General features: G+C 33.8%; 1 protein-coding gene across 5 annotated transcripts in view; it reads right to left on the bottom strand.

The window, feature by feature from the left end:
- The window catches only part of NRK (Nik related kinase), a 152,965-nt gene that overhangs the window by 67,000 nt on the left and 72,840 nt on the right, over positions 1-13,125 (bottom strand). For all 5 annotated transcript variants that reach the window (XM_032250932.1, XM_032250930.1, XM_032250931.1 and 2 more), the window contains exons 3-4: positions 7,541-7,597; positions 6,031-6,102 (exon numbers count right to left, since the gene is read on the bottom strand). In XM_032250932.1, coding sequence (XP_032106823.1) covers positions 6,031-6,102; positions 7,541-7,555 — 87 coding nt within the window. In that variant the 5' untranslated portion in view covers positions 7,556-7,597. The remainder of the gene's footprint in view (positions 1-6,030; positions 6,103-7,540; positions 7,598-13,125) is intronic.

Here is a 13,125-nt window from a genome sequence, read left to right on the forward strand (position 1 = left end):
TTTATAAAGTTGTGCAATTATCACCATAATCAATTTTTGAACTTTTTTATCACTCCAAAAGGAAACCCCATATCCTTTGGTTATCATCCCTCAATTCTGCCACACACACACTCCAACTCTAAGAAATCACTAATCTACTTTATGGCTCAATACATTTATCAATTCTGGGCATTCTATATAAATGAAATCACATAACATGATCTTTCATGAGAAGCTCTTTTCAAAGTTCATCCATATTGTAGCATGTAACAATATGTCATTGCTTTTCATCAAGTGAGGGACATTTGGGCTATTTCTGCCATTTAGGTATTATGAATAATGCTTCTATAAACAGTCATGCCAAGTAACTCTATATTTAATGTTTTGAGGAAATGAAAAACTATCTCCCACATTGGCTTTTACCATTTTGCATTGCCAAGAGCAATGTATGAGGGGTTTTCACTTTCTCTATTCTATCACAACACTGGTTATTTTCTGTTTTATTATTATAACCATTCTAGTGGGTGTGAAGTGGTGTCTCATTGTGGTTTCAATTTGCAATTCCCTGATGACTAATGATGTTGAGCATCTTTTCGTGTGCCTATTGCCCATTATATATGTTCTTTGAGAAATGTCTAACAAAAAATCAATTTTCCTTTTAAAAACTGGATTGTCTTTTTATTAGTGAATTATCAGAGTTCTTCATATATTTTAGATACAAGTGACTTATCAGTTATACAACTTGCAAATATTGTCTCTGATTCTGTGTATTGTTTTCTCACTGTCTTGAATAGTAACCTTTGAAGCACAAAAGTTTTTATTTAATGAAGTACAATTTTTAAATTTGTTGTTTTGTTGCTTGTACTTTTGGTGTCATATGTAAGCATCCATTGTCAAATCAAAGGTCACAAAGCTTTATCCTTATTTTCTTCTAAGCATTTTATAGTTTTAGCTTTTATATTTAGGAGTTCAATCCATTTTGAGTTAATTTTTATATAAAGTAAAAGTCCAATTTCATTATTTTGCATGTGGATGGCCAGTACCACACCATCTTGATTATTTGGTAATCCTTTACATTTTAAAGGTATTGGTTTGTTCCATCCTGATCTTTTAAAAAACATTTATTATTTTTTCACATTTTATGTATTTATTTTTATTTTTTAAAGCTATGTTTAAAATAGTTTATTTTTTCTTAATCACAACACTGGTACATGCATAATAAAATATAGATAAATATACTAATAAAATATCTAAGGTGTCTACTCTCACTGAATATTTTCCCCAACCACAATGGCTTAGTGTACATTCTTTCAGACACTTGTATATGTTAATCAGTAGCTAGAGCTATGACAGAGATCAATGGATAATAATCAACACACACACACATACACACATGGCATTTAATATATATATATATATGTATATATATATATATATATATGGCCTTTAAAAATCAAAATCAGCTCATATTATTTTCACTATTCTGCAATTTTCAGGTTTTAATCAGTATATAAAGTACATCTTTCAATATCAATAAGCAAATGCACATCCTTCTTATGGCTGCACAAGATTGCACAGAATGAGGATATGTTTCCAGCACTTAGGGGACAAGTCAGGTGTAGAAGTATTGTTTTTGATAATTACCTATACAGTGATAATTGGAGCCACCTAGTTGGATGAGATCACTGATGTACAATACATAGCTTCAAAACAGCTTTAGCAGATATCAATCAGAAAAGAACACCTACTCTGGGCATTAGGACACTGAAGTTTAGCACTGATAGCCGAGAGTAGGAAATTCACTTAATCTTCCTAAAGTTCAATTTATTTATTTTTTTTAAATAATGTAAAACAGCAGCAGTTACCTATCTTCATGGAATGTTAGTGGAACCAAATGGGATAATATAAATAAAGTTCTTTGAAATCTTTGGAAAAATAATTATATAAATGCAATGCATTATCATAAAATATCATTGTTACTTTACTTCTTTGATTTACTCCAATTGCAATCAGAACTATACACTTCCCTCCACTGTTTACTCATCTACAAACATCAGCCTCCTTCATTCCCAGCATATTAATTATAGTGAAATGAAATAGAAAGCAATTCTCTCTAAGTTTCAGTGATGTCTGCTTGTACCATGATAGCCAAGTGGTTTTGATACTCCTGTAACTCTTATTTTTTAGTCAATCTAGAAAAAGCTTTTTGCTTCTTAATTATTTGAAAATAATTACACTTTTGTATATACAGATGCAATGCATTTGAGAAAAATACCTTAAAATATTAACTTATAAAAAGGCAACCTAAACTGTTAAAATTTTTCAGTGAAAATATAATTGGTTTGTGCCTTTAGGTGTTATAGTCCTAGCTTAAAAGAAATGACACATCAGGAAATAAGATTCACATATATGAATGACACAACCAACAGTGAATACAAAATAGTGGATAATAAAGTTGAAGGCAATGTGAGATGACTCAGAAAGTAATTCTGCACTTGAAAAATGAATTCCTTACTGGGATCCTTTGAATTCTGAGTAGCTCTAAATTTTATTTGATTGTAAATTAAAGAGCTCCCCTATTTCATCTATAGTAGTTCAATTTATAAAAACTATTAAGAAGTATTGTTATTGCCCAAAGTGAAATATATCTGTAGAATGTAAAGAAAAGAAGACTTTGGGCTGGGCATGGTGGCTTATGCCTGTAATCCGAGTATTTTGGGAGGCTGAGGCAGGTGGATCACTTGAGGTCAGGAGTTCGAGACCAGCCTGGCTAACATGGTGAAACCCCATTTCTATTAAAAATACAAAAATTAGCCAAGCATGGTGGTAGATGCCTGTAATCCCAACTACTCTGGAGGCTGAGGCAGGAGAATCACTTGAACCTAGAAAGCCAAGATTGCACCACTGCAGTCCAGCCTGGGCAACAGAGCGAGACCGTGTCTCAAGAAAAAAAAAAAAACAATGACTTTTGAATTAAAGATATAAAGATTTCCTGTTCTAAAATCCAGCGAAAAAAAATACCTTTAACCCTTTTGGGCAATGACCTAGGAAAGGAACAACTGACATGGAAAACAGTTAAGGGATTAATCACCAATTATCTAGTTCTCACCAGCATTTTCCTCACACTATCCTGACTTAATGACTTTGTGAGCTAAGGAAATAAATCTCTTAGCTGAAATGAATAGATAACTAAACATATCTACTCAGTTATTACCTTCTCTCTTAGGTAATTCTGTAAGACTCAGCAGGAAAAATAGGCAACTACTTTCTATATTTAGGTATAATGTGGCTACGCTTTAAAAATATGACATAAATATAAAGCAATGCACTAGGCTTTGTAGTGTCTCTAAGTTGATTTAATTTTTACTTATAAATTATAGTTCCTCCCCTTAAATGCCCAGGATTTATAACATACTTTGTAAAAAAAAATTAAGTTTGCAATGTCACAGAAATGGCTGGCAGTTGCATAACATTCCTTAGTATTTCCCTAAGATTTTCCACTGGATTTGCTACAAGCATTCAACTACTAGAAAATAAATCTCTAGACACCTATTTGTCTTATGGGGGAAAGGGATGAGTCCTGATCTGTGCTGTTGAAAATCTCAATGACAAGTTCCCTCTTTCTATTTTTCTGTGTAATAAAGGAATGACAACTTACGGTATGAGAATTGCATAAAAGTTCAGGCTAGAGTCTCATACCAGTCTCCCAGCAAAGTTCAGTTAATAAATTCCCTTCGAATTATCTTAACCTGTTTTCTAGAAAGGTAAAAATCCAGTGGCTTTCATTCTTGTCATGTAAGATCCTTAAACTTTCTGCTTCCCCTGTGATGTGGCCCTCCTTTGAAATGGTAACAATATCTGGCACCACAAAGGACTAGCAAACCACAAGGACTAGCTATTCAATATGTACGTGGGCACTCTCAGTTTCGATTCAGTTGCCAAGGTTCTGCTGAGAGAAATATGAACTCATAAGTAGTGCAATAAATAGGAATGAGAGGATGTTAGGAGGTTAATACAAAGAACAAGTCAAAGAGAAGCAGGTGCAAGACTGAATCCTTTCACCGGCTTGGTGGCTTGATGTTAAAGAGATTCCTTTTCTTTTTGGGTTAAAAAGTTTATGTGTTCCAGCAAGAACAAGAGACGCCTGGGCTTTGGGCAGCTATGTAGTTGCATTTGTGATGTCTCTTTTTCTAAGAGGAGCCTGAGGGATAGAGAGGGCTTTCCCAAGGGCTTTTTGGCTATTTAGTTGTAGACTTGGGATTTCAACTCATGTTTCTGGATTTCCATATTATTGTTATTACCATAACCCCCTGGCATCTAAGAGATGTGTGTGCAAGTCACATAATTTTTATCCCAAAGGATTCAAGATGAGTTAGAGATGCTAACTGGATGATTAGCTCCCGTTATTTTTTCTTACTGAAATATATAATCAGAGAATTCAAAGTCCCTGACTAGAAAAACCTTTTAAGAGTGGATTTCTCACATAAATGTAAACTCCCCCAAAACAAATAAATGAAGATCAGATATGTTTGGAAAGCATTAGTTTGTTTGCCACTCTGAATTAACAGGAAGCTGAGCTTGTGAGAAACACATAATTACATTACGTCCATCAGGCCAAGCCAGTGATTTAAAACTCTCACACATCTTCCAGTAATATGATGCTACAGCATTTCCTGGCTTAGGGCCAGTTGATTGCAGACTGGCCTGAATACCCTGCGTTTTGTCAAGAAGAGGCAGCTCAAGGATGCCAGAACTTCCTTTGTAATTTCACCCAATTCTAGAATTAAAAACCTTTTCTCTAAGGAAAGAGTGCCAGAGAGGGCTTGGGATAGATCTTTAAAGAAGTTTTATTAGCACAAATGTGTGATGAAACCAGAATTAATGAAATAGTTATATTTTTCATACCTTACCTTTCATGGCTTCCTAAGCTACAAAAGCATGATACTATTTGTTTTAGCTGGTCCTTTGGATATACTTAGTCTCTTAACATGCATTATGAACACAACAGGAGCCTAGTACTTAATATATGAGTCATGAGGCTGTTTAGCAATACTTTTCTAATATAACTAGAAAGTTTCTGAATGTGATTGTGTTAATTGAAAGGGTTATTTTTAATGTGCCTGAGAACATATTTACTAAGTCACAAAATGCTCTAAATATTTGAATCCCATGTAGAGCTGACTGCAGGATAGAAAAGTAGGAAAAAAATATATCAATTCAATATATTGATAAGAACAGAAATTCAACTTTTGGGCCCATACAATATTTTATAGATCACCAACAGATACTGAAAAAGAGGAATTATCTTTGCTTGGTTTTATTCCTGATCCAGAGAATTGTTAATATCAGAAAAATTGCTTTGAAGGGAAGTCAAACGCTGCACATAGAAAACATGTTCATATTCCTTCATGTGTTCAAGTATGGTACCAGATGTCTGAAGACTTTGAGCTGAGTGGTTGATTTGTTTTCTGCCTGCTATTGCTCTTACAAAAAAAGTGGGGACATTCCTCATTTGGTTCAAACACAATGGTCATGGTTGTTAGAATCATAATGGAGAAAAAGCAATTCAATAATCATATATGAGCACTAACATGTATCAGAGAGTAGATCACAGGAGAAAAGATCCCTTGAGTAGGGATGTTTTGATTGTAGGTGAGGAATTGAATGCCATGATAAATGTGTGAAAAGGACCTTGCCAAGGCCAATTTTACACAAAATTTGTTGCAGGTCTCATTATCTCCTTTTTTGTTGCTATTCAGCCAGAGGGCTCTATGCTCTGTAAATTTATTCAATTCCTCACCTACAGTCATTACATTCCTACTCAAGGGACCTTTTCTCCTAATGTCCTACTCTCTGATATAAGCTAGTGCTCATATAAGATGATTGAATCATTGTGAATATATTAAAAGATATAAATATGTTATCATTTTCAGGAAAGAATGGTTTAGTAGCAGTCTTCTAGAGAAAATGACACAATGCAAAGGGATAAGTTAAAAGCTGAAAATGAAAGGAAAGACTACTTGGATATTAATGAGAACTTTTAGTACTCACGCTGTATCTCCACCCAACAGATTTTTGATATTTATTCACTCTCACTCGCCTTCCAATTTCAGGTAAAGGGGTCTGTAACCAGGAATGAAATGTTATTAGACTTACTGCTACACTCTAAAAATGATTTATGCTTAGCTACTTTAAGTTCCTTTAGCACTAAATGGAAGAGTAAGATAACATTGTTCCTCTTTCAATTTTCACTAATAGTTTCAATTTAAAAAATCAAATTTTTATGATATACAGAAATTTGGCAACAAATTCATGGTAGTAGATTTAATTGCTGTAATAATTGGAAAATTACAATTTGATAACAGTAAAGGCTTCTTCCTCCTTACAAAACCAGTTAATTGACACTAACACCCATGGATTGAACATGATTTTTAAATATTTTAAAAGTCAGAGTATCTGAAATGTAGGTTAAATGTATGTAAAGGTTTATTAAAACAAGAAAAGAAATATTTTAGAGAGTCTCACTCAAAAAGTAGAAGTTTGATTATTTGGAAGCCATGGATTGTACGGCAAAATAAATCTACAAAATCTCAAAATCCCTCGAAATTCACAGTGGTTTGCAACATTTGATATTTACTGGCAAAACAAAAACCAGACAACTTTTTTTTAAATCACCTATCTTTTCTTTTTCTAAATTATACTTTAAGTTCTGGGGTACATATGCAGAATGTGCAGATTTGTTACATAGGTATACATGTGCCATGAAAGTACACAACTCTTTAAATAGCTTCAGCAATTCACTTTCTGCACAAATTGGAAAACGAACAGTTCGTGGCATTGACAATAGTTCAGTGACTGTGTATAGCTTTTCAAACATAAATTTCCCTTTAGCGTATAGTGAAGTAAAATTTTTTTGACCTTTGCTATGTTCATGCTAATATCATCTTGAGAAAGTGTGGTATTCATGTTAAAGAAAAAGAACAGAAAGCAGTGCTAGCAAATTCTACGACAATATGTTATGAACCGTGACACAATGTTATGAATGTTATCAGGGATGGTGCCAATTAAACTGTCTCTTTTGTTCATCTGTCAGAAAATACATGAAAAATGTGTATCTCTGTTAAGTTTCTTCCTTCTACCTGTCATTGAGACTCGAATGGCCTCAATTCTCAGAGGAAATCATTGGAGAGGAAAAATAATATGATGGAACACAGAGGGATTAACCCAACATTAGAGGCAATCTCTTTTTTGCTATCCCTGGAAACAAATAATCAACTAGAAACAGAAAGGAATAGAGGGATCTTCCTTGCTGTTATAGAATACCAAAATATGTGGAACATCTGCTGGGAATGAAGCATTGTTTTATGTGGATATATAATAAAGCAATTGATATAATACACTAATGAATACAAATAATATTAAAAATGACTATAATAAATCCAAAGTAATATAATTATTATATAATATAATGATTTTAAAACAAATGAAATATTTTCTGAGTTGTTTATCCCAAGAACACAGTCTGCTAAGGGAAGAGAATACAGGCAAGTTATAATACTACCTTACGAGCATTCATCACTTTAACAGCTGTAAATGCACCAGTCTTCTCATGAAGTCCCTGAAATACAGGTTAGTGATAAACATCAAATGCTGTCTAGGTAATTCAGCTATCAAGAAGCAATAAAACTAGAAAACATTAAAATTAAAGTTGAATCCATTATATGCTATGAAATATAAAATATATACAGATGAAATATATGCTATTATATAGAAAACAAAAATATTAAATTATCAACATTTTAAAGAAATCACCACTCCACTCAAAACACTCAAGGAATGTTATGGAACAGTTTGCCTTTTTATGTCTGTAGTAACTAGCGGACATAATTGCCTATTTAAAGTTATTGCTTACTTGGTGTCTTTAATCTAGGTTTGCATGGCACCAAAGCATTCAGATTAAAAGTGAAAATTTTCCATTGAAGATGGCAAAAAGGAGTTGTTCTACTAAACACTTTTTCAATTGATTATGTAGTACTATGCAGACCTCTTTCCACTGGATTCTTCTTCACACATAAAATATTTAGTGTGCTAGCAAAATATTAGCCATACATTATCTCCATAATGATCACTAGTAAGAGTGATTCATAATTAATTCAACAGCTTCTAAACTGATTAATATGTCCTGAATCATATGAACCAAAAATATTTTAAAATGAATACGTTCTAGAAAATTCTCTCTTATTGAAAATATGATGAGTTATAAGAGCTTAGTCTTATCCTAAATGCAAGTATAAGCTACAGATTTGTAATTTTTAAAGGCGAACATAGGTTTGGAATCAGATTTCCTGTTTTGTGGCTGGTACCGTCTAGATATATTCCAAATTGTACTCACAGAAAAAAAAATCAGTATAGCATTACTATGTGTAATCAACAGAATGTCTTATCTGATGGTTCTCGGCAGAAAGTTTGATTTGGGGGCTGTACTATGTTGAACAGCGTCCCCTCCAAAATTGAGGTTCACGTGAAACCTCAAAATGTGACCTTATTTGGAAACAGGGTCTTTGCAGATGCAACCAAACTAAAATGAGGTCATAATGGATTTGTTTGGTCAATGTCTAGTTTCTTTATAAGAGGAAAGGAAGGGAGATTTGAACACAGTGTCACAAAGATACACAAAGGGGTGATAGTCATGTAAAATCTAAGAAGAAATTGCAGTGATAAAACTACAAGCCAAGGATTATTGATAATACCAGAACCCAAGGAGAGGCAAGGAACAGTTCCACCCTAGAAACTTCACTGAGAGAGAATGGCCCAGCAGACACCTCAATTTCAGAATTCTTACGTCTAAAATATTGAGGGAATACATTTCATTTGTTTTAAGCCATCCAGTTGTTGCAATTTTTTACAGCGGACCTAAGAAACTAGTACACAAGGCAAAAAAGATGAAAACTGAGCAAGGTAGTATGTTTAACTTGGGAAAGTGTTCCAAGACTAGTAATCAAGGTACAAGGAAATGTCGAGAATCGGGCGAGCAATTTAGGGTGGAGCATGCCAACCACTGAAGACTAGAATTTTTAAAGGAAAGGAAAAAGTTACAGGTTATTGATTGATCAGGGAAAAATAGGAATCCAACATCAAGACCTGTCTGTTTAACCTAAAGACTTGGGAAACAAATGCAAAGGCAAAATCAGGTTTACTTGAGAAGTGGAAATGAGGCAGAGTTTCTAAGAATCAATCCATGAAGTAATACTATCAGGTTCTAGGAACAATCTTCTCTTTTATCAGACAACAATCATTATTTTTGCAACCTTTTTAGACTCTTTTAAATTTTTCAAAAGAACATGAGCTTGTGTTATCTTCTGTGACTTGTCTTAATTGGAGCAGCCTGTTTGGATGGAGTCAGATTACTTTTGCTGGACAGTTATAATAAAACAGTTTTAAACTGTTCTTTTTTGTAGGATTATACTGACAACTGAACTTTAACCAAGTTTATAAAAATTATTGAGTATGTTGGATACTCTTCAGATGTATTTACATCTCTGGGAAAAATTATATATTAATATTTTGATTTATTAAGTCCTAGTAACTTAGAAAGCATTGTTTTCATAATCATTCACACAAACACTTCCTAGTACATTTTTTCCCACACTTCTATGCACAAATACAACATGTTGGAAACTGATTTCCACACATCCCTTTAGAAAGTTACAATGTTTCCTTCCTTGATTCTAAGAGGTTATTTATGAGCCAAGTATTATTTTGTGCAAAATATTTAGCAGGTTATCAAAAATATAGCCATACATTATCTGATTTAACTGACCATCAGTAAAATACAAAATTTTTAAAGTCTAAAATCTGTAGGCATCATACTAATGACACGTTAGTGAGATAACTGAATGTCATTAAAAGATTCTAACCATGGCCATAGAACTGAAGAAAAAAAAAAATCAGCTCGGTTATACTTTCATCATCTGTGATTGATTCGCACTTGAAAATTGCATGAATTTTGTCAGACAATGTACCCTAATATTGAGTTTGAAAAATGTGCTCACTGAACCTGCAGAGGAATAAAACTCCAGGACTTGGAACCATGTATTGAGTTAATATGCCAAACCATTATACAAGCTTCCATAGAAGTCTGGTATATACAGACAATAGATCATAGAAATTTGCTGCCATTAAGGTAGCATTTCACAGAGATCCCCCTGTATCTTGACTCCTCAAAAATTTTATTTTGAAGTAATTTTAGACTTGTAGGGTAGTTTCAAGATAGCACAGAGGGTTCCTGCATATTCTTTCCCCAGTTTCTTCTAATGTTAACATCATACATACGTGGCCATGGTACATGGTCAAAATGAAGAAATTAATATTGGTAAAATACTCTCAACTGAATTATAAAATATTTTCTGACTTCCCAGTTTTCTCACTAATGTCCTCTTTCTAGGACCAAATCTGGATCATACATTCCATTTAGCTATCATGTCTCCTTAGACTTCTCCAATCTGTGGCAAGTCCTCAGTCTTTCCTGTTTTTCATAACTGTGACACTTTAAAGAGTATTCGTCAAATATTTTGTAGAATATCCCTCAACTTGAGTTTGGCTGATGTTTTCTTATTATTAGATTGAGGTTATGAATTTTGGGGAAGAATATTACAGAAGTGAAATGCCCTTTTTATCACATCATTTCAGGAGTACACGGTATCTCCATGCTGATCAATGGTGATATTAAACTTGATCACTTGGTTAAGGAATACCTGCCAGTTTTCTCTACTATAAAGTTGCTATTTTTCCTTTTCATATTCTATTCACTAGAAGTGACTGATGTTGGTTTTGAAAAGATATAACACTATTTTTGGGCACCTATCTAGAGAACCTACAAGTCATCTTGAGATAAGCTAATTGTTCAGTGGTGCCATCTTGTGGTTCATTGATTATACAGAAGCTGTTTTGCAATCTTAGCTGAAGGCCTTGTCATAAACAGATTGTCTCCCTAAATGAGGCACTGAACTAGGACCTATAAATCCAGTTTTTAGGATGTGCCCTTTTACAATTACAATGTGAGTTTTATGGAAAATTACGTTAAAACATCATTTGTTTTTAAACACACAAAAGAACACTAAGAAAAGAATTTAGTTTTAGATTTTAGATTGAGTGTTAAATAATCTCACGATTGCCTTTCAACTCAGTGAATATTATTCAGAAAAATCACAAGGACAGTATTAAATTATAAATGTGGATTTTCAGACTGTTTTTCCTACCAGTAATATCTGGAGTATCATATGTGCCACTGGCTCCACTAGATTAATAATGCTTCATTAACTAGAATTTGAGTACATAGAAATAGAAATTCTATTTGACCCAGCAATCCCATTATTGGGTATATATCCAAAGGATTATAAATCGTTTTTCTATAAGGACACATGCACACGAATGTTCATTGCAGCACAGTTTACAATAGCAAAGACCTGGAACCAACCCAAATGCCCATTGATGATAGACTGGACAGGGAAAATGTGGCATATATACACCATGGAATATTATAAAGCCATCAAAAACAATGAGTTACTGTCCTTTGTAGGGACATGGATGAATCTGGAAACCATCATTCTCAGCAAACTGACACAAGAACAGAAAAGCAAACACCACATGTTCTCACTCATAGGTGGGTCTTGAGCAATGAGAACACATGGACACAGGGATGGGAGCATCACACACTGGGGTCTGTCGGGGGGAAATAGGTGAGGGACAGTGGGGGGTGGGGAGTTGGGGAGGGATAGCATGGGGAGAAATGCCAGATATAGGTGAAGGGAAGGAAGGCAGTAAATCACACTGCCATGTGTGTACCTATGCAACAGTCTTGCATGTTCTGCACATGTACCCCAAAACCTAAAATACAATAAAAATAAAATAAAATAAAATTTAAAAAAAGAATGACCTTTACATTTTTTAATTGATAAATAGAAATTGCATATATTTATGGTTTATAACAAGATGATTTGATATATGAATGCATTGTGGAATGGCTAAATCAAGCTAATTAACATATGCATTATGCCACATGCTTATAATTTTTCTGTGGTAAAACACTTAAAATTTATTCCTTTAGTAAATATATTTATAGCAATATATTGTTATTAACTACAATCACTAGGATGTGCCATAGATCTCTTGAATTTATTCTTCTAACAGCAATTTTGTGTCTTTTGACCAATATCTCCCCAATCCCCTGTCCCCCACTGCCACCAGCCTCTGGTAACCACCATTCTACTCCCTGCTTCTATGAGTTCAACTTTTTAGAATCCAGATATAAGTGAGATCATTTGTTATTTGTCTTTCTATGTCTGGCTTATCTCATTTAACGTAATGCCCTTCAGGTTCATCCATCTTGTCACAAATGATAGGATTTCTTTCTTTTTAAGTAATTTTCAAACATCATAGATCTAGGAGAAAAAAAATGTCTTAGCTCCAATTCCTATTGTAAAAGAAACCATCTTTTAAATATTTTGTATAAGTTCATAGTCTCTTTCATATTTGAGGAACAGAAGACAATAGGTAGCAACAATCCTCTGTAGTCATTCCTGACTCTAGATTCACGTCTACTGCATTTGGAATTAAGAAGTCTATCATCTTTACTTAAGGAAACTATTTGTCTTGTTGTCAAACTCATTCCATGTATTCAAGTTTAGTTATTGATAAAGCTAATATGTTACAATTTGGGGGGCAACAGGTCAAGTATTCAAAGTACTTCCCCTGAACTCTGTAACTCACTACAAGGTATACAAATTATTCATTCAGTTCTGTCCTCCATGTTATTAAGATAATGAAACTCAATATTAGCTAAGAGAAGGGCACATTGATTTGTCATTAACATTTTAGCATGAGTTAGACTATCAGATGAGGTAACTACAACAGGGCAATAAACAGTTAAGTACTGATGGAATGAGAAGGTGGAGTAAGGAAAGGGCTGGAGCCTGAGGCATTCCAGAAGGGGTTGTTCTTCAGCCATAATGAAAGAAGCAGGTGCCTGGAATTGAGAGCAGGGAAACAGTGAGTGAGCAGGGAATTTCAAAAAGTGAAGGAAGTTTTAAAAAGGGGAGGAGGATGGAGGGTTGGAAAGATAAACTCTTCTATTCACAGTTTATTGCA

Source organism: Sapajus apella, unplaced genomic scaffold (genome assembly GCF_009761245.1).
Source record: "Sapajus apella isolate SASKATOON/1434 unplaced genomic scaffold, GSC_monkey_1.0 scaffold73, whole genome shotgun sequence".
NCBI lineage: Eukaryota > Metazoa > Chordata > Mammalia > Primates > Cebidae > Sapajus > Sapajus apella.